General features: G+C 33.7%; 3 protein-coding genes and 2 non-coding genes across 5 annotated transcripts; 2 read left to right on the top strand and 3 right to left on the bottom strand.

Moving 5' to 3' along the window:
- The first annotated feature begins 10,745 nt into the window (after window positions 1-10,745).
- On the top strand, window positions 10,746-11,484 carry LOC141654713 (transcription factor MYB15-like). Its single transcript, XM_074461833.1, has 2 exons — window positions 10,746-10,756; window positions 10,887-11,484. Exons 1-2 carry the CDS (start codon window positions 10,746-10,748, stop codon window positions 11,482-11,484), a joined length of 609 nt encoding a protein of 202 aa, XP_074317934.1.
- Window positions 11,485-16,003: 4,519 nt separating this feature from the next.
- On the top strand, window positions 16,004-17,249 carry LOC141655825 (transcription factor MYB15-like). Its single transcript, XM_074462860.1, has 3 exons — window positions 16,004-16,139; window positions 16,262-16,391; window positions 16,524-17,249. Exons 1-3 carry the CDS (start codon window positions 16,007-16,009, stop codon window positions 17,119-17,121), a joined length of 861 nt encoding a protein of 286 aa, XP_074318961.1. The 5' UTR covers window positions 16,004-16,006; the 3' UTR covers window positions 17,122-17,249.
- A 2,874-nt stretch (window positions 17,250-20,123) lies between these two features.
- LOC141656506 (malate dehydrogenase, cytoplasmic) lies at window positions 20,124-25,262 on the bottom strand. Its single transcript, XM_074463418.1, has 7 exons — window positions 25,132-25,262; window positions 22,728-22,886; window positions 22,459-22,634; window positions 20,993-21,270; window positions 20,757-20,892; window positions 20,525-20,636; window positions 20,124-20,420 (listed from the first exon to the last, which is right to left on the bottom strand). Exons 1-7 carry the CDS (start codon window positions 25,172-25,174, stop codon window positions 20,326-20,328), a joined length of 999 nt encoding a protein of 332 aa, XP_074319519.1. The 5' UTR covers window positions 25,175-25,262; the 3' UTR covers window positions 20,124-20,325.
- Window positions 23,309-23,427, bottom strand: LOC141658361 (small nucleolar RNA snoR126). The gene has a single exon (XR_012549251.1). It is a non-coding gene; the product is annotated as a small nucleolar RNA snoR126 (small nucleolar RNA).
- Window positions 23,646-23,716, bottom strand: LOC141658362 (small nucleolar RNA snoR126). Its single transcript, XR_012549252.1, has one exon. It is a non-coding gene; the product is annotated as a small nucleolar RNA snoR126 (small nucleolar RNA).
- Window positions 25,263-26,786: the final 1,524 nt, after the last annotated feature.

The following is a 26,786-nucleotide window of genomic DNA, read 5'->3' as shown; positions in this document are numbered from 1 at the left end:
TATATTTGACTCGTCTTAATGTTGAAACAACCCAAATCCGTAATGATCGAATCAAGTCACCTGTTTACCAAGTCTACTTGTGTTGACCTATTATTTAGGTAGAAAAGGACAATGTTGAAATTAGTTTGAACAAACCAAACCAAGCAGTCTACTTGTGATTTTTCTTGACAACGCTTATGTGTCGTTTAGAGCCGTCACATATATTAACTGATTTTTCTTTCCGTCAAGTGGCTTCATTGCAGTTAGACTAGTAAAAGTGACCATAGGAGCATCCTAGGGCTTTTGGTGTGCATCATCTGGTAGGGGTGAGCAAAAATATACGATACGGTTTTGCTCACCCCTATCATCTGGTGCAGTTAATTGGAAAATGGTGTCATATAATCCTATCCTTACCCTGGCGCCTATTATTTTTCGAAGAGGCTCCGTGCTCTAGCTAAATGGGTTTAGGGCCGGTTGAACATATATAGTTTTTCAAAAAAGCAATTCTCTGAAAATGAAATGCTAGTTTGTATTGTGTGTAGAGTTGGCAAAAGTTGACCCGATCCGAAGAACCCGATCTGACCCGTCCGAAACCCAACCCGATACTACCCGAAAAATGGGTGAACTGAAACCGACTTGACCCGATAACCGATAGTAGCTTTATTTTTTCCAACTCGAACCCGACACGATCCGTGACCCGATATTTTCTCAACCCCATAGATGACCCGATAATGAACTAGGTTAGGGAATAATGGTTTAAATAACATCAAATTGACATTCATCTTAATTATTTTTACTTAAAATTACAATTAATACACATACACATTATTAAAGATAAAATTACCACCTAAAACTTAATATATACGTAAGATAAAATATATTCTGATAACCTGACCCGATATTGAACCGACCCGACTTGCCACCCGTTTATGATCCGACCCGAAGATAACCCGTCATGAACCAAACCGACTCGAATCCGTCACTAACCCGACATAACCCGAATGAATATGACCCGACCCGTTTTGACCCGACCCGTAATCGATCCGATTGACCCGATTGCCACCTCTAATTGTGTACTGGGTAATACGGAGTATATTGAATTAGTAATATGATCCACAGGAGTCATCAAGTTGTGTGTACTTGTCATCAAGTGGAATGTTTGGGATTTAAGAAGAGATTTGCTATATCACGCCCTCGCTTTTTTTTTCTTATTCTTTTTTATTTTTCATTTATTCCTATTTTGCCCTTAAACTATGTATTTAGTTATGTAAAATATTTCTAGTTTTTTATTTTATAATTTTTTGAGACGGTTTTTTACAAAATTAAATAAATTTAAATCGTACTCATTCATTCAAGACGATATTAAATCGTTACAAAAAATCGTCTAGAATGAATGAATGAAAAAATTATATCGTTTCAAGAATAATGATTACAAGATTTAAAAAATAAAATAAAATTTAGCGGCACACATAACACGATTTAAAAAAATACGAAAATTGGCCTCGTCATGTAGCTTACAAGACACAGGCACACAGCCAAGGACCCGTCATGTGGATTACAAGACATGGCCAAGGACATGTCGTGTGAATTACAAGACACGGCCATGGCACTGTCATGTGGCTTACAAGACATGGCCATGGACCTGTCATGTAAACCACATGACACACCCATGGTTCTGTCGTGTAAACCACACGACATGGCCATGGCACCGTCTTATAATTCACATGACACTACCATGGCCGCGTCTTGTAATTCACATGACACCACCATGGTCGCGTCTTGTAATTCACAAGACAAGGCCACTTTTTTTTTTTTTTTTTTTTTTTTTAATAGTGAAATTTTAAGTAAATGCAACAGTTGGTGGAAAATACGTCTTTTTAAGACCGGGTACATATTAAATTAATTACTCTAAAAATTGCCCCAAACTCAGTTACGACAAAGCGATAATTAAATCAAAAATGAAAAGTTCAACAAAAATCATTTACTATAATACAATTATTAGTTATTGTAAAAGATATTACCAAAATCAAATAATTATAAAATAATAATTTAAAAAACGTCTCCGATTATAATTTTGTAAAACCCGTCTCCGAAAACCATAAACTAAAAAACAAGAAATATTTTTTTACTTTAATTAGTTACATAATCCAAGGGTAAAATAGGAATAAATGAAAAAGTAGGGGGCGTAACAAGTAAAATAGGGGGCGTGATATAGCAATTTTGTTTAAGAATTGAAGATCATACATAGACTAGGGGTCCCTGGTAATGAACTAACTACTTGACAAAGCAGTTGCCATTTTGCATATTTTTCAACACAAATTCTTATTTATAACGGATAGTACCCGTCACAAGCTTGTAAGTTGTAACGGTTCAAATAAAATTCACATGGGTAGATAAAAGATAGACCACATTCTCTCGTGTACCCCCGAACTTTTTCGCTTTCTATGGTGTACCCTCGTTTTTTGCAAAAAAAACTTTGACTGACAATAATTCTCTGTTACGAGTTCAGAAAACGGGTAATTTTTTTTTTTCAAACCAATTATCTCGTCAAGGCCTTCAATTTGAAAAAAAAAAATTACCGCTTTTTGAACTCGTAGCCGGTAGTTATGGTTGGTCAAACATTTTTTAACGAATAAACTTTGACCGACCATAATTCCCGACTACAAGTTGAGACGTCGGTGAATTTTTTTTCAAATGGAAGACCTCTTAAAGACAGTCAATTTGAAAAAAAAGTTTATCGTATTCTGAACTTGTAGCCAAGAGTTATTGACGGTCAAAGTTTTTTTGCATGAAAAGAAGGGTATATCATAGAAAATGAAAAAGCTGAGGGGTACACGAGAGAATATCCCTAAAAGATATTATTTGTGACTCGCCAGACACTCTGATTTTTGTCTTATCTACCCATGTGGGTGATATTTAACCCGTCATAAACTTCTAATGAATCTACCCGTCACAAAAGAGACTTATTAATTGTCCAAATAGATAAGACTTGGCATTTGGCAATTCTGTCAAGAAAACTATAATGTTACTGTGTGTTCTTTTTGAGACTAATCTTTGTTTTATGGTGATTGGCATTTGAGTGGGCTCTCTTTGAACCTTTGCGTGTAAACGGTGTTACACAAATTTATTGTAAACGAGTAAGATTAATAAATACACAAATTTAAGTCAAGTTTGTCGATTAATTAGTTGGATACCTAAAGCGTAAGACTAGCGTCTTGTTTGTGACAGAGGTAATTGTTAAGTAGGTAATAGAGAGTTAAAAAACTAGAAAATGGAAGAAAGTGACGATGGTAAAAGATAAAAAAACACGAGAAAGATAGTACTCCCTCCTATTCTGAATAACTGTCCCATTTGCCATTTCCGTCTATTCACATAACTGTCCCATTTGCCATATTTGGACATGTTTTTTTTACTTTCCTACCCTTGGCTCTTTTCTTTATTTACCACATCAACCACCCTTAAACCATCATATTCAATACTTTTCATTATTTAACTCCTATATTCTTACCCCCTATACAATATTTTTCATTATTTTAACTCCATTCCTTAATTTTTGTGCCATTGTCCAAATGGGACAGTTATTCGAAATAGAAGGGAGTATAATAATTGCTCCATTGGGAGAGCAGAAGAAATTACCGAATTACCCATCTTCTCCAACAAGGCACTGCACCACAGAAAGGGTGCAGGAATTGGAACCTTAATTAGTAGTAATATCTCCGTCTTACCACTAGACTCGAAATCTTTGGTCATCAATTTGATGCTACTGTGATCAAGAAGCGTAAATAACTGTAAAGTTGTAATAAGCATCCACTAAACAAACATAATATTATAATTAAATAATTACTCCGTAATAAGCTGGAGGTTGAAATCATTGACCATCTTGTCTCGTTCCAAGTTTGGTACAAAAAGCATTATTTACCGTGGAAATTTAAACCAACTTGATTATTTAAATATATGAAAAACTCGTCAATTCTCTTCTGGGATCATCTTCACATTTTTGAAAATAAAATAAATTAAAATGATTTATTGACTCAAGGTAACCAAACTTTATCACATTACTTGATTGTTCAAATATTTGCATGGCCAATCAATCATTAGTGTCTTTATCTTTTACCTCGGTGCTCCGGTCATTTGTTATCCTTTTTCATTTTGAGGTGTGTCAGTCAATTGTTATCCTTTATATTTTAAGAATGAATTTGATGAGCAATTTGATTATTTATACTTAATTTGTTCTACTTGTCATTAAGTAATTGACCCCCTCTTCTTTCATTAGTCTTTATGCAAAAACTAAAGGACAATAATTGACCGAGACGGAGAGAGTATATAACACTCCTTGGTTACCAAAAAATTGGAGTGTTATAATAGGAATATTTATAATAGTTGGGCCTCAACCATCACCGAAGGAATAAGAATATTTATAATTGACCTTCGGTCACACTGGCTCTGATACCATGGTAGATTAACCATCTCAACCAAAACCTCAAAAACTCCTCAAAAAAAAACTCGAAGTGGAAACCCTGTACAACTAACCACTCTTCAAGCCCAACGGGCATTTGAGTGAAGAAGCGTAATAGGAATATTTATAATAGTTGGGCCTCAACCATCACCTTAAGATTTTAGTTGAGTTGGTTCATCTATCATGTTAATATTGTAATAAAGAAAAATATTTGGGGGGAACAAACATATTTTAAGATCAACTTTTGTTTAGTATCGACACTCTTTTAAGTCAAATATGGAGTACACAATGTTGTCCTCTCAAAATTTGTTACGTACTCCTTTTCATGAATTTCATCTCATTAACTTTTCACAAAATCTCATTATAGAGAGTACATATTCGTCTATAGTTAAAGACAGGTTAAATATAATACTAAATTTCTAATAAGACAAACAATAAGTGGGGTGGTGGGGGCAAAAAACGTCACTACTTTCAAGCTATTTGACCCGTCTTTAGCTATATACGGATATATCCGTCTATAACAAGACTAGTTGTTAACTTTTATCCTTTCTAAGTGTTTTTGATTTGATTTTGATAAGAAAGGTTGAATGAAACATTGGACTGATACTTTTGTGAGGGAGTTGCGTTGGATTTGTGTTTTGAATCTTTTAGTTGTCATTTCGAGTGATTAACATGAAAAGTTATTAGGGTTTTCTAATATTATGTATGGCTAGATTTTCCTAATATTACTTAGTACGATTAACATATGGTTTCCTAATAGCAGTTATGCGTATCATAATTATTTAGAATCTAAACTCTAAAATCTGTTACATGAAAGATGTCTTTACCAAGAAGGAGTCTATAAGAAAGTTGGAAACTGCGTCGGGTCTATAATTAAAGTTAGTGAATCTGTATATGACGAAATCTTTAACCATGTTGCTTCTAAAGCAACGTCTAAATCCTAAGAATGCAAGAATGTATGTCTCCGAGATCATCTAAATTGGTTGAACACAATATTACTAGAACTCCGTAATATTGATGTTGAAATTGAGAATGGGGTCATGGGGGGGTTTGAAAATTTCGAATAGTAAGACGTGTTGTTCTTGTAGTGATATTGTTCTCCCACAATCCCGTTTTCACGGTTTAATCAAAGAGAAATAAATAACTGAGACAAAAAGAGTACATTATTAGATCTTTTGCGAATTAAGAACTTAAGACAGCTACGCATGATGACATACGTTGCTTACGCTAAGATTATGTTAAGACATTGCTTACCCTTAAATTTTGTCCTCTTTTTTAAATGAAAATGAGGTTTGCATTCATAATCAAATTCAGTACTAGTGGTCAATCGTTATAAAAGAGAACCTTGGAAACGAGTCAATAATATTCAATGTGAACATGAGAAAAGCTTTATCTGAATTGAAATTGCTATTTATATTTTATCCTTAAAAAGGATTTAATATTCAAACTACTTATTAGAATAATAGAATTGTCTATGATTAGTAAACCCCCCGGCCATGACTAATTGTTACTCCGGACTTTTTAGCATTTAATTAATTTACTTTGAATAATTTATCGCAAAGTGGAAATATTTTCTTAGCCGTACCTAATATTCAACTTACTAACAAATTAACGTTAGATTTAGTCAACTAGTGCAAATTAATATAGTAAACCATATTATTTTAATGGACCGAGTTGTTTGTAAATGATGCTTGAAATTTCTTGAACATTCAATACTCCGTATCTCGTATAGTCTTATGTTAGCACAGAGCGTATGAATCATAATACTCGTTGTCTTAACAATAATACAAAGCACACCACTAAAACAACGCACGAAATAAGATAAAAAGATTGTAGGAGCGTCTTAAATCAAATAAACTTTGATCTTAAATAAATACTCCATTCGTTCCAATTATTTGTTGTCTTTTTTCATTTTAGTATGTTTCAGTCAATTGTTATTCTTTCTATTTTAGGAATACATTTGATGAGCAATTTGATCATTCACACTCAATTTGATTCATTTGTCATCTAATAATTGACCCCTCTTCTTTCCTTGATTTTTGTACCAAAAGCAAAGGACAACAATTTACCGGAACGGATGAGGAAGTATTTACATAATGCTAATTATAGCATGGTAATTATATATTTATATTCTTTATGTAAAGAAAATTTTCACAAGACATTTTTAAATAAAAGAGTTAGGCCATGTTTTTTATTTACCGAAACTAGTTGAACTAAACCGTGCTCATCTGAACAGAACTTAGGCCATGTTCTTTTGGACTTAGTTTTAGCTAATTTCAGTTCATATCAATTATATTCAGTCAGTTCAGCTTCATTAAATTCAATAACTCTTACTTTAGTTGAGTTCCGGTCCATTAAGTTAACTTAAGTTCAGATTAGTTCAACTCTTTTAAGCCAAAAAGAACATGGCCTTACAATAAAAGTATATATCAAATAGTTTAGTTGATAAAGTCATAATAAGATATAATACTCATGAATCATGATCTGGGTACAATTCCATCAACATCAAAAACCACTATCATAACTCCCTTTATTTAAAAAAAAAAAAATAATAAAAAAAAAACTCACAATAATTAAAAAATAAAGACCATTTTATTTGTACAAAGTGATCATAGATTCACTCCTTTATCGTCATTATTGATAGGTATATATAACCTAACCAAATAGGTATAATTTTCACAACTTCACCTATAATATAATGATGCCTATATTTCAAACATTTCACATTTCCTCAGTCCTTTTTAAATAATCAAATACTGTATATCTTTGCTATATTTCCGGTCTTCATTAGAATATCTATTATACCTGTGCACTAGTATTTAATAATGTTGTTACATAATCATGCATGTCTACTTTCTTCGTTGGACCTTCTTTAACTTTTACATAATTACTACTTTATGTATAAGTTTTAATAATAATATATCCCTAATCCCATGCATGCAAGTCCTGCTTCTTTTATTATTATAGAGTTTAATAACATATTCATGGATTTCGCGTTTCTTTTTAGCCTTTTTCCCCCTTAATGGTCGTACCGGTACGTAAAGTGTACTCTAGCTTTCTGATTAATATTGATTCTTTTTAAATTGCGTAATTATCACTGGATTGTCGTCAATCATGATCATAAGGTTACAATTGTTGTCTTGTTGACAACTTGACATATATTAGCCTTAATTAGTTAATTTGTGTTTTTTTAGTCTTGCATCCCCTATTTACTAAATGAATAGACGAAACTCCAAATTTTCCCGCCTAAACATATTTCCTAAAATAAAGTTTAGTTATTTTTAGCATATTTATAACTATGGTGCGCTATAATACACATAATCTTTCATATTTATAATCCTATTTGTGATATTCATGTCATTTAGTATTTTACATTGTACACAAAATTATCTCCAATCTTTTTATAATATAAAAAGGATTTTCTTTTTTGTTTAAAGAATCATATGAAAAAAAATCATTGATTTTCTCGGATAAAAAGTTGCGGCTAAATATATATTATCAGTAAAATTTTATAAATGACACCATTAATCTCTCACTAATAGGAAAAACTTTCATTGAAATACTCATTTCATGATTAATACGATTTTGACTTTGATTTTTCAAATCAAAATATAACGACGAGAAACGTAAAAAAAAAAAAAAAGATTAGTTAATTTAAATTTCATAAATATAATACACTAAAAAAAGTAAAACTCTATATATACCGTGCATACATTGCACGGGAGCTAAACTAGTATATTATCATAGCAAGAAATAGCAGAACTACGATTTGACATTAGGAGCGGAAGAATTTCATCGGGATTCGGGAGCGAAGGACTAGAGTGTAATAAAGTAATTCTCTTACTGCTAAGAGAATAAAACTTTTCAATAATTTTCCCCTCAAAATAAATCTGGCTAAATAAGGAAACAATACTCTATTTTTATTAAATTATTATCTTTTAATTAAGATATAATCTTTGATCATTATAGTCTTTTTTTTAACTAAATTATAATCTTTTAATTAAAATAAAATAAAATCGGTATAAATCTAAAATTCGTATATGAAAACCCGATAAATTGATCTTATTAGTTTCGTATAAAAAAAACTTATCACGGTACTTAATTTGTATAAAAAAAAATTATGAACTGATATTATTAATTTCGTGACAAAAAAGAGCTTTAAAATTATTTGAGAAAATTTATAAATTTACATCATTAGTTCCGTGGTAAAAAAATTCATTAAAATACACATTTATTGACTTTACTCAATCCTTTTGATTAGTTTTTCATTTTAATTTATTCTTGGATTTCTTCTCAAAAGGCCTCGTACTATTATATTTTATGAATACTTATAAAGACGTTCTTCCATTTTTACACCACCAATGTGGATATGGGTTTGCACACTAACAATTCACCTCTCAAACCAAGGACTATAATTGTAACTCGAACTTTGGCCTCCATGGAGAAATCGGAACCCCCCGTATTATCGGCGTGCAGACCCCAACCAATTTTTAGGTATCCCAAGCATCACCAAAACTTGATAACATGGTTATGGTGTCGATCACTCGCTCACCCCTGGTCAAGTGAGTGCTCTCACATTGTTCTGGTCATGCGTGTCCATGTGTACCACTCAGGTGCTACACATGCATATTGTACTCCTCTACCTCCAATACCCCATGGATCGGGCCCACCACTTAATCAGAAGTTCTCTAGAACACAACGGTCTCTGCCATCCAACTTAGAAAAGGCACACCAGACTTGTGGCACCCTACCTGATAAGGGTCCACTTAATCAGTAGTTCTAGTACACAAACGTCTATAGAGTCCCACAAGATCTATGACGCCTTTCGTCCATTTCGCCTTGGACCGGGCTTGCTCAAGGCTCCTCCCCGAGTTAGAAGTTCCATGCCTTATAGTTTACGTCACTTTCAAGTCTTGACTCGATACTTCATCAAGCCAGCGTACTATCCCATAAACTTGAGATTTTACAAACAGTCTGTCAAGATCGAGCCCACACGTCCGTGACTCGCGATTGTTATCTGTTTTGCTCTCCAAGCTCCACCATTTGTAATACTACTTGTTGTGCAGAAAGGCATTGATACCCGTTCTTATTGGTCTTTGCTGCACCGGTGTTCATTATCCATAATAATACGATATTTGATCCAGCTTATTGACCTATCCCAATTCGAAAACCCCGATTACATTGATGCTACATGAGTGGCACCCAAATGATCCGATAACAAAACATTCGAAAAAAGACTTGATTCGAATTATTAACATATTCAAACTCGGCTTAAATTACCCATTCCTTCCTTCGAGAACCCGGAGATCGAACGTTTCTCCCAATTCCGCAGGACGTGTTTGCCCCTTCTAAATAATGCAAAATTTTCAATTTTCTTATCCTCGTATTTTTGTTGATTTACCTCATTTCACAAGTAATTATCCTCTTACAAATTTTCACCACTCTAATGACAAATCCTAACCTTGTGAATACCGATAAATCATAATTTTATTCCATCTTAATAAATTAGCCAAATAGGAGAAACCTTTTAACCCCTTAGAAAACAAAACAAAAATAGTGGCATGCACATAATAAGATAAAAACTTTTTAAGAGCCAAAGACTGAGAAAGAGATAGCCTACTTCCAAGAAGTAGCAAAATTCCACTTTGAACCAATATTGTGACACTTATTTTCCTTATTATTATTAATAATAACAACAAACCTTTATTCTAAAGACTTGGATTATTCAAACTTGAGCAACTTTTTTTATCTTATAGTCTCTTCAATTCCACTCCTATATATATACACCCCCAACACACCCTCAGCTAAACACCAAATTTCTCTGACAACTTTTCTTATTGCACGAATTGAGCTCACATAACTTATATACCCATACAACAAAATCATTTCGGGATTAAGGCTCTTTTAAATTTTCGCGTAAATTTACAAAAAGAAGATGGGAAGAGCTCCATGTTGTGACAAGGTGGGACTAAAGAGAGGACCATGGACTTGTGAAGAAGATCAAGTTCTGATTTCATTCATTCAACAATATGGTCATAGTAATTGGCGTGCTCTCCCTAAACAAGCTGGTAATTTTACATTTTTTTAAACAACTTATTTAATTATACTTATCTGCAGTGGCGGAACCAGGATTTGAACTTAGCGTGTAATATTTGTACAATTTTGTTAACTTGAAATGGGTATTTGTTCAGGTTTGTTACGATGTGGGAAGAGTTGTAGATTGCGCTGGATAAATTATTTGAAACCGGATATTAAAAGGGGTAATTTCACTAAGGAAGAAGAGAATACTATTATTCAACTCCATGAAATGATGGGAAATAGGTTAGTTCTAATTACTTCTTAAAATTTATTTAATCGATTTTCGTCTTAATATGTTTGTAATTTAATTTAGACAGTATCATACAAGAATTTGTATTTTATCTTAACGTCTTTTTTTTTTTCGTTTTTTCAGATGGTCTGCCATAGCAGCAAGACTTCCAGGACGAACAGATAACGAAATAAAAAATGTGTGGCATACCCACTTGAAGAAAAGACTCAATAATCACAATCAAACACCAAAATTACGAGGCAGGATGATGATCGAAGAAAATCTTCACGATGATACCCAAAACAACGATAAAAATGCGACCACTTTTTCCAATTCTACTAGTGCCAATAATTTCTCGGATATCACGAGTGATGAAGCGCGAAATTCTTCTCAACAATCTGGTTTTAGTGACGATTTTAGTTCATTTACCGACGTTTCAAGTATTGAAGCGCCAAATTCTATGGATGAACAAAAATACGAGGCAAATGAGTCGGAATTTGATCAATTTCCTATTATTGACGACACATTTTGGTCGTCACCAGAGTTATGTTACGACTCATTTAGCATGGATGTCGTATTTCCTAATGGTACTGAAGAGAGCCAGTATCAATTTCAGACATGTCAAAATGTCGAGAATACGTCAGTAAATCAAGGGGATAACGTCGATTTTTGGTTGGATGTTCTTGTCAATGCAGGTGGGACATTAGAATTGCCTGAATTTGGGGACTTTTTTGTTGGATAATTTAATTTGTTGGATGGATATTCTTAGTACGTACTGTGTTATAGGAGTATACGACTATAAAGGTGGCGGAGACGAAAATTCTTTAAGAGAGTATAGTACAATAGCATTAATCTCGTCTAATCGATTTTGGTTTCAATAGTATCGTAAGAAATGTATGATGATTGATGAATGAATAACTTGAGAAAAATGTATAATGAAAAAAAAATTGACTCGTTAGTAATTTGCCGTTAATTGAATTGGGGTAGTGAGTAGTATTTAATTGTGGTTATTCAGTGCAGTTCTTGACACAATTTTCATTATATTTACAGAGTATTTTGTATATCTTATCTGAAACCGTTTCTGTACAACATAAAAAAAAAAAATTAACGATGTATAGTAGAAATGTAGAATGTCATTGATTTCACTAGGCAAAGGTGCAAACTCCATCTACTCGATCGAGGAGATGTTACTTGGAGAGGTGAAGTATCAAATATGAACTTAATTAAAATTTCAATTATTATCTGTCCCCTTATTGTTTGCTCCAAGATCCGCTTCTATGGATGGACAAAAGTTACTGACCAATATGTTGTTATTGAGACTCGTTTGGAAATATTCGATAGAGGTGCGTGTCCAAGTACTGGACTCTTCTATTTTTGTTAAAAATATGCATATTTTGGCTTAAACTGAGGTGTTAAAGTACCACACACTTGTCCAAGTGTCGAGTGTGGGATACGGGTACATGGGGGGAATCAGAAGAATCGGAGTAACATAGTACAAACGTCTAAGAAAACATCGTACGTTAGTGTACAAGATTGGGGATTGAAAAAGTAGAGTAGCAGCTTGTACTGGTTTACCTAGTCAATGGTGAATTGGTAATCAACAAGCTGAAAATAACAGTGATACAAACTGTGATCTTACGGCTAGCTACTTAGTAAGAAAAGTCATAAATTTGATTAATGCATGATTTCATGCTAATCAATTGCATAAAAGTATGGAGTCATAAATAATTACAACTTGCTGTTATAAAGCAAGAATCGACATGAATCCCTACACTTTCTATTTTCAATGCATATACTCTCAAGTCTCAAGTCTCAACCAGGCAATAAGTAGATTATACATCTGATGTACTACCTCCAATTTTATAGTTTATGAGCATTATAATAAAGTTTTTGAGTTTTGTTTTAAAATTTCTGAGTTTCACTATGAAATTTATGAGTTTATTCACTTAAACATTAAACTCTAAAAAATTACAATAAAACTCAAAAACATTACATATAAGTTTAGTTAAATTTGAGTTTTGACGGAAAAAAATTAAAATCCAACTTATAAACTTTAATATGCTCAAAAAAATACACATATGCTCAAAAACAAATAAAGTTTGAGATAATAAGCTAAAAAAAAATACATATATGCTCAAAAACAAAAAAGTTAGAGGACATCCGATATATGTTCCTTTTTCTCGTTTAAAAATCCTCCCATAAACCAATTTTATGTTACTTTCTCTTTCGGTTTCCTCTTCCCCGCAAAATGGAATGTATTAACCCTCCTTCATTTCTTTTCAAAAATGGAGAGGATTTTAATTGTCTTACTAGAAAATGTGTGGAAGATACCCAACCTTATTTACATGTCATGACGATAATTTTACGAATAAATAGTAACAAAGTTATATGGAAGATAGCATCCCCCTTGGAGAATAAAAATTCTCAACAATTTTTCCCTTCAAAATGAATTTGGTTAGATAAGGAATAAGACTTTATTTTTATTAAATTATTATCTTTCAATTAAGATATAATCTTTTAATTATTATCATTTTTTTTAATTAAATTATAGTATCTTTTAATTAAAATAAAACAAAACTGGTATAAATCTAAAAATTCGTATATGAAAAACAAAAAAACAAATATTATTTGTTTCGTACAAAAAAAACTTACCACTTACTTAATTCGTGTAAAAGAAATTACGAACTGATATTAATAATTTATGTGACAAAAAAATTCATTAAAATTATTTAATAAAATTTATAAATTAAAATCATTAGTTTGGTGGTAAAAAATTCATTAAAATACACATTTCATGACCTTACTGAATTTTTTTGATTAGTTTTCCATTTTAGTTTTTTATCCTGATTTTAAAATATGAAAAATTAATAATATATATTTTTAAAATCTATAAATAGTACTCCCTCCACATTTCTATGTTCTTCTCATTTCATTATAATACTACTCAAATATAATAGAGAAATGGGAAGAACATTAAAATGTGGAGGGAACACAATACATTAAACTAGATGATCTGTCGTTGAACAACAGTCGTCTATTAATCTGTTATACCCAAATATCACTGAGTCTTCACATCTAGCCCATACTTCCAGAATCATGGGACGACAAGGTAACTAACCCAGCTACAAAATTACAATTAAAGCGAAGCCCAAATGTTAAAAAGGACTAAGAAATCCGACCAAAAAAATACAAGGGTCATGAGTCATGACTCATGAATCCTACAAAGACTATCAAAAAGGGAAGCAATCCAGCACCCAACTGTGAAAAAATGGCCCGAAATAAAACTTGAGGCGTATATTTAAAGTTGGCAAAAGATGACCCCGAACCGGACCTGACAAGCCCAAACCAACTTGTGTAAACCGATTCCACGTCATAACCAAACTCTAACCCAATACGAGCCAACCCGGGTGACCTTAATTTAATTAGTCATGCTAAACTGCAAAATAATAGAAAGCCAGATATGGCCGAAAGCACTCAGTAAGGTCATCCTAACTTGTTTATGAGAATGTAAGAGAACTTTGAGAATGTAAAGTCTATATTCCAAAAGTTAAAATTTTGCCTTATAAAAATTTGAATTATTTATTACGGAGTACTATGACAAATAAAATAAAAAGTACAATAGAGGTACTAGTACGTAATTAGATTTGGTAAAGCTGACTCGATTCGATAAGGCTGATTATCCGAGATCAAAAAGAGACTCGAAATTGTCTGACCCCAGTATGATCTGAAATCCAAATTAACCAGATTCAGCCTCGGCATGAACTTTGATTGACCCAATAATGTTGACTCAACCCTAGGTGGCCCAACCCAAAACCACCTGGCGTAATTTATGACCCCGATCTGAAATGATCCAAAGTGACCCTTAGTGACCCGAAAATACAAGTACTAATAAGTCATATTACTATTGTTTACATCAAAATAAAGGGTTGAAATACTAACTAAAGTGTTGTAACCATTAACCTGATCCAAAACGAGCCATACCCGGGAATGACTCAACCTGAAGTGACCCAAAACCGAAATGACCCGGTAACTTGACATCTGAAACTGGCCCATAACCCGAAACGAGTCGACCTTATCTGAAACGAAGTGTGTGCCAGCTTCGAAAAGACCTGGTCCAAACCAATCTGGTTGACCTATTTTCCACCTCTAGTCGATATAAATGGAGGAACATAATATTATGGTACAAATTCATATTCTACATCGGTGGTGTAAAAATGAAATACATCTTTATAATTGTCCATCAACACTAATATATACTACGAAACTTTTTTAAAGTATCCCAAAAACAAATAATTAAATATGTGTGGGCATGATGAGCGATTCTAGGATTTGATAGATGGGGTAAGTAAAAAATTTTACAACGAAAAATCGAGTTATACATTAAAAAATCTTATTTAATTGAGCAAAATGTATGGTGAAAATTAAAAAAAATTGCTCAAATGAAGGATTAAACTCATGACCTCTTAAGATGAGAAAACCTATGACAAACCACTAGGCCAACATAATTAATATGCAACTTTACTAATCAAATTTATATTTATTTTTGACAAAGGGGGTGCGGATGAATCCCCTATACCCCCGTCATAACCGCCCCTGTGTGGGTTTAACTCAAAACGGACAATATATAACGTATTATTATGAACAATAAAAACTAACGGAGCAGAGTCTAACAAGCAATGGTGGAGGGGGGCTAGCAGGGACGGTCGCTTCCGCTGACATTTGAAAATTTTAGTTAAAGTTTTCGAATTTTTTCAAGGTCTCCTTATAATATATATTATTCTTCTACCCCCGCTGAAAATTTTCACCCTGCTAACTTAAAATCCTGAGTCCGCCACTGCAAATAGAAAATAAAACAAAATAGTGCCATGCACATAAGATAAAAACTTTTTAAGAGCCAAAGACTGAGAAAGAGATAGCCTACTTCCAAGAAGTAGCAAAATTCCACTTTGAACCAATGTGACACTTATTTTCCTTATTATTATTATTATTATTATTAATAACAACGAACCTTTATTCTAAAGACTTGGATTATTCAAACTTGAGCAACTTTTTTTATCTTATAGTCTCTTCAATTCCACCTCTATATATATACACCCCCAACACAACCTGAGCTAAACACCAAAATTTTCTGACAACTTTTCTTATTGCACGAATTGAGCTCACATAACTTATAGTATACCCATACAACAAAATCATTTCGGGATTAAGGCTCTGATAAATTTATAAATTTTGGCGTAAATTTACAAAAAAAAGAAAAGAAAAAGATGGGAAGAGCTCCATGTTGTGACAAGGTGGGACTAAAAAGAGGACCATGGACTTGTGAAGAAGATCAAGTTTTGATTTCATTCATTCAACAATATGGTCATAGTAATTGGCGTGCTCTTCCTAAACAAGCTGGTAATTTTACATTTCTTTTACGACTTATTTAATCATATTATTGTCCAGTGATAGAGCCAGAATTTGAACTTAACGTGTAATATTTGTACAATTTTGTTAACTTGAAATGGGTATTTGTTCAGGTTTGTTACGATGTGGGAAGAGTTGTAGATTGCGCTGGATAAATTATTTGAAACCGGATATTAAAAGGGGTAATTTCACTAAGGAAGAAGAAGATACTATTATTCAACTCCATGAAATGATGGGAAATAGGTTAGTTCTAATTACTTCTTAAACTTTATTTAATCGATTTTCGTCTTAATATGTTTGTAATTTAGTTTAGACGGTATTATATAAGAATTTGTATTTTATCTTAACGTTTTTTGTTTTTTCATTTTTTTTCAGATGGTCTGCCATAGCAGCAAGACTTCCAGGACGAACAGATAACGAGATAAAAAATGTGTGGCATACCCACTTGAAGAAAAGACTCAATAATCACAACCAAACACCAAAATTACGAGGCAGGATGATGATCAAAGAAAATCTTCACGATGATACCCAAAACAACGATAAAAATGCGACTACTAATTCCAATTCTACTAGTGCCAATAATTTCTCGGATATCACGAGTGATGAAGCGCGAAATTCTTCTCAACAATCTGGTTTTAGTGACGATTTTAGTTCATTTACCGACGTTTCAAGTATTGAAGCGCCAAATTCTATGGATGAACAAAAATACGAGGCAAATGAGTCGGAATTTGATCAATTTCCTATTATTGACGACACATTTTGGTCGTCACCAGAGTTATGTTACGACTCATTTAGCATGGATGTCGTATTTCCTAATGGTACTGAAGAGAGCCAGTATCAATTTCAGACATGTCAAAATGTCGAGAATACGTCAGTAAATCAAGGGGATAACGTCGATTTTTGGTTGGATGTTCTTGTCAATGCAGGTGGGACATTAGAATTGCCTGAATTTGGGGACTTTTTTGTTGGATAATTTAATTTGTTGGATGGATATTCTTAGTACGTACTGTGTTATAGGAGTATACGACTATAAAGGTGGCGGAGACGAAAATTCTTTAAGAGAGTAGTACAATAGCATTAATCTCGTCTAATCGATTTTGGTTTAAATAGTATCATAAGAAATGTATGATGATTGATGAATAACTTGAGAAAAATGTACAATGAAAAAAAAAATTGACTCGTTAGTAATTTGCCGTTATTTGAATTGGCGTAGTGAGTAGTATTTAATTGTAGTTATTCAATGCAGTTCTTGACGCAATTTTCATTATATTTACGGAGTTTTCCGTATATTTTATCTGAAACCGTTTTTGTACAACATAAAAAAAAAAATTAACGATGTATAGTAGAATGTCATTGATTTCACTAGGCAAAGGTGCAAACTCCATCTACTCGATCGAGGAGATGTTACTTGGAGAGGTGAAGTATCAAATATGAACTTAATTAAAATTTCAATTATTATCTGTCCCCTTATTGTTTGCTCCAAGATCCGCTTCTATGGATGGACAAAAGTTACTGACCAATAATATGTTATTGAGACTCGTTTGGAAATATTTGACAGAGGTGCGTGTCCAAGTACTGGACTCTTCCATTTTTGTTAAAAATATGCATATTTTGGCTTAAACTGAGGTGTTAAAGTACCACACACTTGTCCAAGTGTCGAGTGTGGGATACGGGTACATGGGGGGAATCAGAAGAATCGGAGTAACATAGTACAAACGTCTAAGAAAACATCGTACTTTAGTGTACAAGATTGGGGATTGAAAAAGTAGAGTAGCAGCTTGTACGTACTCGTTTACCTAGTCAATGGTGAATTGGTAATCAACAAGCTGAAAATAACAGTGATACAAACTGTGATCTTACGGCTAGCTACTTAGTAAGAAAAGTCATAAATTTGATTAATGCATGATTTCATGCTAATCAGTTGCATAAAAGTATGGAGTCATAAATAATTACAACTTGCTGTTATAAAGCAAGAATCGACATGAATCCCTACACTTTCTATTTTCAATGCATATACTCTCAAGTCTCACCCAGTCAGTGAGTGGATTATACATCTGATGTACTACCTCCAATTTTATAGTTTCTGAGCATTATAATAAAGTTTTTGAGTTTTGTTTTAAAATTTCTGAGTTTCACTATGAAGTTTATGAGTTTATTCACTTAAACATTAAACTCTAAAAAATTACAATAAAACTCAAAAACATTACATATAAGTTTAGTTAAATTTGAGTTTTGACGGAAAAAAATTAAAATCTAACTTATAAACTTTAATATGCTAAAAACAATACACATATGCTCAAAAACAAATAAAGTTTGATATAATAAGCTAAAAAAAAATACATATATGCTCAAAAACAAAAAAGTTAAAGGACATCCGATATATGTTCCTTTTTCTCGTTTAAAAATCCTCCCATAAACCAATTTTATGTTACTTTCTCTTTCGGTTTCCTCTTCCCCGCAAAATGGAGTGTATTAACCCTCCTTCATTTCTTTTCAAAAATGGAGAGGATTTTAATTGTCTTACTAGAAAATGTGGGGAAGATACCCAACCTTATTTACATGTCATGACGATAATTTTACGAATAAATAGTAACAAAGTTATATGGAAGATAGCATCCCCCTTGGAGAATAAAAATTCTCAACAATTTTTCCCTCCAAAATGAATCTGGTTAGATAAGGAATAAGACTTTATTTTTATTAAATTATTATCTTTCAATTAAGATATAATCTTTTAATCATTATCATTTTTTTTAATTAAATTATAGTATCTTTTAATTAAAATAAAACAAAACTGGTAAAACTCTAAAAATTCGTATATGAAAAACCAAAAAAGTGATATTATTAGTTTCATACAAAAAAACTTACCACTTACTTAATTCGTTTAAAAGAAATTACGAACTGATATTAATAATTTATGTGACAAAAAAATTCATTAAAATTATTTAATAAAATTTATAAATTAAAATCATTAGTTTGTTGGTAAAAAATTCATTAAAATACACATTTCATGACCTTACTGAACTTTTTTAATTAAATTTTATTTTAATTTTTTATCCTGATATTAAAATATGAAAAATTAATAATATATATTTTTAAAATCTATAAATAGTACTAGATTATAAACTAGAGGTAATCTGTCGTTGAACAACAGTCGTCTATTAATCTGTTAGGGTGAGATTATCAGTCAGACTTTCTCAAGTCTTAAGACTCTGCCACATCAGCTTTCCACTAACTTTTATTATTTCTTTATTGTTCAGACTCATCTCAGACTTTATACATTATCCGTCAGACTCACCTAAAACTCTACTTTTCCCCTCCACTTTATTTTTTTAACAAAAAGAAAGGACACATGTTGCCCACCCATTGGATATTTTTTCTTTAAGGTGGGGTCAAGACTCACCCAAAATCTTAAGTTGAGTCTTGGATTTCTAAGACTCAACTTAAGACTTTGTTAAGACTCTGTCAAGACTAGGGTAGATTATTGGTAGTCTTGAGTAAATCTTGTCTCAAGACTTACCAAAATCTTGTCTTAAGACTACCAATAATCTTACCCTTATACCCAAATATCACTGAGTCTTAACATCTAGCCCATACTTCCAGAATCATGGGACGACAAGGTAACTAACCCAGCTACCAAATTACAATTAAAGCGAAGCCCAAATGTTAAAAAGGACTAAGAAATCCGACCAAAAAAATACAAGGGTCATGACTCATGAATCCTACAAAGACTATCAAAAAGGGAAGCAATCCAGCACCCAACTGTGAAAAAATGGCCCGAAATAAACTTGAGGCGTATATTTAAAGTTGGCAAAAGATGACCCCGAACCGGACCTGACAAGCCCAAACCAACTTGTGTAAACCGATTCCACATGTCCTAACCAAACTGTAACCCAATACGAGCCAACCCGGGTGACCTTAATTAGTCATGCTAAACTGCAAAATAATAGAAAGCCAGATATGACCGAAAGCACTCCATAAGCAAGGTGAAATCATTTCTATGCAAATTTTCTCCAGTTTGTGAAATATGTAAAAAAAATTCACAACAACCAGTCGTAGGATTAAAATTCTAAAAGCTGGTAGCGGGCGGCCACAAGGCAAATCAGCTTAAATAGTTTCGTTTAACATGGCTTATTGTGAAAACTTTAGCTTTACGCTTGACGCGCCAGGAACAAGGAATTTAAGTGAGGCATGAGTAGGCCAACGCCTTCTCCTCAACAAGCTCCGCCCCAGTTGCATCCATTTTCTGCCTTGAGACCTCATCGATGGGAAGCCCTGTCATATGAGCGAAAAACTGTTAGTATTCCCAATGCTGGTGTCACATCTGGCCGGTGTGTTTCTTGTCAACATAAACAACCAAAACTTCGTCAAATATTTACCTTGAACGATGTTCCATTCTCCATTTTTGCAGGTCACTGGGAAGGAGTAGATGATTCCGGCTGGAACATTGTACGATCCATCAGAGTACACACCCATAGACACCCAAGTGCCCTGCGATAAATTATTGAATCAAATACAAAATACTGTAAGCTTCTTGCCACATGAAGGAAGGATAAATTACTGAATCAAATACAAAATACTGCGATAAATTATTGAATCAAATACACCAACCTCAGGGGTTCCGAGCACCCAATCACGGATGTGATCACATGCAGAGCTGGCAGCCGACAACGCACTGGAGAGTTTCCTTGCCTTGATAATTGCAGCTCCACGTTGTTGCACAGTTGAAATGAACTCTCCGTTCAACCTTCCAAGATAAACAAATCAACCGAATTTAACAATTAGCATTTTTTAATATAGTGCTACATTACAAAATGATTTCTGATTATTGGATCTGTCTCGCTTACCATGCATCGTCAGCTACAAGTTCACGAACAGGCTTAGCACCACTTTGTGTGTTCACGGTTGCATGGTTAACATCAGGGTATTGGGAAGATGAGTGGTTTCCCCAAATGATAACATTCTTAACATCAGATACTTGAACATTCAATCTCTCTGAGATTTGGCCAAGAGCTCTGTTGTGGTCCAGCCTTGTTAGACAACTAATGTTTTTTTCGGGAATCGAAGGGGCAAACTCCTTCAGGATCAATGCATTGGTGTTGGCAGGGTTTGCAACAACCAAAACCTGAAGAAACAGATAGCAAAAGGTCAAGATGAGGCAATGCCACAATAGCAGTTTTGAACTTTCCGTGTTGATGGGTAATAATAAGATATGGGGACCCAAAACCTGAAAATTAACAATCAAATGACTCTTACCGTCCATACGAATTATTTTTCGAGATAAAGGGAGCCAGAATAACATGAAATAAATCTCATCTTCCATTACTTTAGTTACAAACAGGACCTGGCTTGGGTAAGACTGCCTTGACATTTTCGCCATGGCTAGAGTCAGCATAGAAAGTTTCTATGTCAAGTTTTAAGATTCAAACTCTAGCTATTCGGACTTCTAAAACAGTCTATTTTAATAAAACAAAATACCTTTTATTTTTTAAAAGCTAAAGAGTAACATGAAGAAACAAAATTGTTGTGAGGTAGGTAGAGGTGAGGCCGACTCATCTCTCGCTTTGCTTTTTTAATACCATTCAACAAATGAAAATTGACAATGAAATGCCAAGACTTGAGAGGAGTTTGTTTATCTCCGGCATAAGAGAAAATAATTGCATGGGACAAAATACAAAACAGATAGGTGAAAATCACAACAAATAGACAGTGAAGAAGATTCTCGATGAAAATTCACACCAATACTACATTTCTATCATGTAAAGAAAGGGATACTAGATTTTGCATCACATTTTCTCAGCATGCTATAAGCTATTCTCTCGTGTACCCCAGAACTTTTTCGTTTTCTAAGGTGTACCTCTCGTTTTTCAAAAAAAAAACTTTGACCGTCAATAATTCTGTGTTACGAGTTCAGAAAACGACAATTTTTTTTCCAAACCAATTATCTCGTCAAGGCCTTGAATTTGAAAAGAAAATTCACCGCTTTTTGAACTCATAGGTGGTAGTTATGGTTGGTCAAAGCTTTTTTAACGAATAAACTTGGACCGACCATAATTCCCGACTACGAGTTGAGACGTCGGTGAATTCTTTTTTAAACTGAAGACCTCTCAAAGACGATCAATATGAAAAAAAAGTTTATCGTATTCTGAACTTGTAGCCAAGAGTTATTTATACGGTCAAAGTTTTTTTTGCAAGAAAAGAGGGGTACATCTTAGAAAATGAAAAGGTTGAGGGGTACACGAGAGAATATCCCAAAGTTTTATATCAAAACTACTCCTATTAGCAATTGAGGAGACTAAAGGCAACTACAAACCTTGCAATTGGGAGCAGCATGTTGCTCAAGGGCAGAAGCTTGGGACTTGTAGATGGAAACATTCTTCGACATCACGTCCTTCCTCTCCATGCCTTCTTTCCTTGGGAAACCACCAACCATGACAGCAACATTTACACCTTTGCAGGCCTCAACAGCATCAGTAGTAGCAACAACACCTGAACAAAAACACGAAACCTAGGATCACATAAAGGTCCCATTTGGCCGCTTGATGTCGAATTAGGGAAATAACATAACAACAACTCAACAACCTTTGAGAAGGGGAAATGCAGCATCCACAAGCTCCATCTTCACTCCGTTCAACGCCTCAGCAGCAGGAGGAATGTCAAGCATGTGTAGGATGACAGGCTGGTTGGCACCCAACATTATTCCCCTAGCGATCATGGGAACAAGGGCATATCCAATTTGCCCTAAACATCCAAAGCAACCATCTCATCACCTCAAGTCCATACAATTGAAAGGCTCACACTAACAAACTGATTTATCTAATTTTAAATCGGAGATTTCAGCACATAAATACATCAGTGTTAAAGCTACATAAAGCACCTTCCAACTGCATCTCATCTTATACTACATAAAATTGCAACACACAAATAACCAAAAAAATAGCTTAATGAATATGTTGGAAGTATCGTCATCTATTCACGAGAATGCAAACTATTCCAATTCAAGCAAGTAGCAATCATCATAACAAGTTTACAACAAAGACAGAAAACTTAAATGCATAATGGAAGAATTAAAATATATTTCGATGTACCTTAAAGCCACAAACCAGGAACAGAACATTTATAAAAGAAATCTAATCTGAGTTGGGAAATGCATTATGAAGTTAGAGGCTCAGACACGCACAAATTCTGTCATCGTGGAAGTATACATACGTCGAGGCATCATATACTCCAATTGTTCATCCAATAATTTCAGCATCGAGAAATGTTTTTGTCATCACAGCCTTTGTAAAGTTTTATCTTTTCACATACTAGGGTTACATTTATCTAGTCAATATCCAGAAGTCATCCATAAAATACAATGCCATGTTGCCAACAATCTTAAATAGCCACTCTAATGAATAGAACTGTTTGAAAAGAAAATTAATCAAAGCTCGAAAAACAGAAAGATGATCGGGGTTCAGACATGCATAAATGCTGTCATCATGAAAGTATATACATGCCGAGGCATCATATACTTTCAATTGAATTTAACAATAACATCAGCATCGAGAAATGTTTCATCATCACAGCCTTCGCACAGTGCTGGAGCTAGGGGGAGAGGGGGTGGATAATGGAAAAGTTTTGATCTTTAGTTAAAATTTTCGATTTTTACTTTACTTTTACCACATTCCATTACAAATTCGCTTCCCCTGAACATTTTCGCCACCTTTAACAATAGCTCCTGGCTCCGCCACTGACTTCACATAAAGCTCACAAACACGAAGTTCTCCCCTTTGTTATGAATCAGACTAAATAACTAGCTGAACTTTAAGGCTTTGTTTGGATAGGAAAAAAGGAGAGAAAGGGAGGGGAGGGGGAAGGAGGGAAGAGAAAGGAAGGGGAGGGGAGGGAAGGGACAATGGAGGAGGTGATTTTCCCTCCAAATCTTGCCTATGTTGGTTGGGAAATAATTTGCCTTATATGAGGGAAATGGAGGGATCCATTTTCCCTCCCCTCCAAATCCCTCTACCTTCATTTTGTTAACCAAACAATGAATTTCTCATCCTTCCAATTCTCTTCCCTCCCTTTCCCTCTAAATCCCTCAATCCAAATACACCCTAAGGGTGTGTTTGGATTGAGTGATTCGGAGGGAAAAGAAAGGGAGGGAGAGTAGGGGATTTAAAATCCCTTGTTTGGATAGCAAATAAGGGTGGAGGGAAATGGAGGGGAAAAGATTTGGAGGGATCCATTTTCCCTCCTCCAAGGCAAATCAAAATCACTCAACAATAGGCAAGATTTGGAAGGAAATTGTATCCAAACACTCACTCGCCATTTGCCCTCCCCTTCCCTTACCTCCCTTTCTCTTCCCTCCTTCCCCCTCCCCTCCATTTCCCTCCACTTTCGCTATCCAAACACACCCTAAGTCTTTAAGCCCCTCACATCAACTCAAATCAGCAAAACTAATTCTAAACTAAAACGCTTTGCATCAAATTTTTCGATCCAGAACAATTTTAACATACACAAGATTCTTCTCAGTAAGCACTAAACTGAATTAACTAACAAAATAAAACCAAAAGATAAAAAAATCATCAGAACACATGTGCAGATTCAAACAATCCGAAGATCATAAAACCCTAAAACATATACATAATCAAGAAAAATAACGACGAAACAACTTCTGTATTCGATAAATAATCGAAATTTAATACTAAAGTTTGCTAATTCTAATTCGGTTTTTCTAACATGTAGCCCACGGTCACGAGCCGATACTAATTTGCGAGTTTAACAACAGAAGCAATAAAGTTTGCTCATTTTAATTCGGTTTTTCTAACGTATACCATGTGCCCCACGGCCACGGGTACATGTTAGAAAAACCGATTCTAATTTGCGGGTTTTAACTAGTGTATGAATACGAGAGCAGAAGGTATTTATGAGACGGAGGGAGTAAATAAATATAATTATAGATCAAATAAATGAATTGGTAAGAAAAGTGAAGAAGAAGTAATACCGGCGGCACCGGTGACAAGTACGCGAAGGGGTTCAACGGCCATTTTTCTCAGGTAAAGAAAGGGAGTTTGGAGACGAGTCAACTCGGAAGTGAGTGAGTGGTGATGAAGAGCGAGTTAGAAAGTTTTGGTGGAGCCAATGAAAAGTGGAAGGTATTTATAGGGGGAACTTCGATTGCCTTTTACGCAAATTTAATTCAATCACTTGAATTTTAAGACTGGATAACGAAAAATATACTGTAAAAATGATAAATAACACAAATTCTTCTTGGGAAATTCCAGCTTGTACTCATCTGGTATGGACTAATCCCACTTGTACCCTTTCTTTTCAGGAAAACCCACTTGTACCCTTTAATTTCCTAGTTATTCTCACTTATACCCCTTGTACCCCTCTAATATTGACTAATTTCACTTGTAAAAGAAGAATGGGAAATTCTCACTTGTACCCCTCTAATATTGACTAATTTCACTTGTACCCCTACTTTTAAGGAAATCCAAACTTCAACATCCTAGTTACATAGAAATCGTGACCATAAGTCCATAATATTAAGCACCAACAATTAAGACGTGAAATGAATTCTCGCTTGTCATTATGAAGTGGGGAAGAAGTGTTAAGTACCATCAAGACATCAAGTAAGATTTTAAAGGCTTCATAAACAATATGAAGAAGCATATCTAATTGAAATATTTGTTTTCTCTTCAACAAACATCGTTTTCCCCCTCCAAATTCATTTTATTGGACTCCACTTCATTTTCAACATTCATCTTTAACCATTCTTCCCCACTTTATGCTCAACATTTATCATTTACTATACTTAAGGGTATAAGTGAGAATAACTAGAAAGTTGGAGGGTATAAGTGGGCTTTTCTGAAAAGAAGGGGTACAACTGAGATTAGTCAATATTAGAGGGGTACAAGTGGGAATTTCCCATTCTTCTTTTACATCGACTATTTTCGTCTTTTTTAAAGGACGGGATTTTGTAGTCATTTTAGTTTTTTTAAATACCACAATGGTTTAGCTAAATTTACAGTTTATGGTAACATGTTTTCTAAAATTGGTCATATTTAGCTGTAAAATGGTATCAAAATCCCGTCTTTTTGAAGAAGACTAAAATGATCCATCTGAAAGGAGACTAGCCAGATTGAGGGTAAACTCTTCATTTATGTTAGTCCATTTTCTCTTTTAAATTCATTTAATAATAATTTCCCTATTAAATCTCATTATTCCTTTCTTTTTATATGCATAAATTTAGAACCGTTTAATAATACTAGAATACGATCTGGGCTACCGGAAAAAAATAAACTCTCTATTTCTTTTTTTAGGAAATGAAGAGGATCTCCACACGTATTGAATTAGACTATACGATCTATACTCAACTATGTTTATCTGAAAACTTAACTCAATAATTATTTATATTTTTTGTGGTAATTATTACTCCCTCTATTTCAGATAATAGTTATCTATAACGATTGATTAAAATGTTAGGAATATAAATTTTGGATGAAATGATTAGTTGATATTTTTAATAAGTCTAATCATATTGTATATAGATTTGTTTAGTTAGATTCCTATAGTAAGCGTGTAAAATGACGAAGAACGCGATGTCACTACTCACTAGTCATGAATCATCCATCAATTATTCTGTATAGTATAATG

Source organism: Silene latifolia, chromosome 5, assembly GCF_048544455.1.
Source record: "Silene latifolia isolate original U9 population chromosome 5, ASM4854445v1, whole genome shotgun sequence".
Lineage (NCBI taxonomy): Eukaryota > Viridiplantae > Streptophyta > Magnoliopsida > Caryophyllales > Caryophyllaceae > Silene > Silene latifolia.
This window is presented reverse-complemented; position numbering and strand designations above follow the sequence as displayed.

Coding starts and splice junctions, on each gene's coding strand:
- LOC141656506 (XM_074463418.1), bottom strand. CDS start 25,174: ATGGCCGTTGAACCCCTTCGCGTACTTGTCACCGGTGCCGCCG. Junction 22,887..25,131: donor ACTTGTCACCGGTGCCGCCG/GTATTACTTCTT, acceptor TTGGATGTTTAG/GGCAAATTGGATATGCCCTT. Junction 20,637..20,756: donor GGGTGCTCGGAACCCCTGAG/GTTGGTGTATTT, acceptor AATTTATCGCAG/GGCACTTGGGTGTCTATGGG.
- LOC141655825 (XM_074462860.1), top strand. CDS start 16,007: ATGGGAAGAGCTCCATGTTGTGACAAGGTGGGACTAAAAAGAGGACCA. Junction 16,140..16,261: donor TGCTCTTCCTAAACAAGCTG/GTAATTTTACAT, acceptor GTATTTGTTCAG/GTTTGTTACGATGTGGGAAG. Junction 16,392..16,523: donor CATGAAATGATGGGAAATAG/GTTAGTTCTAAT, acceptor ATTTTTTTTCAG/ATGGTCTGCCATAGCAGCAA.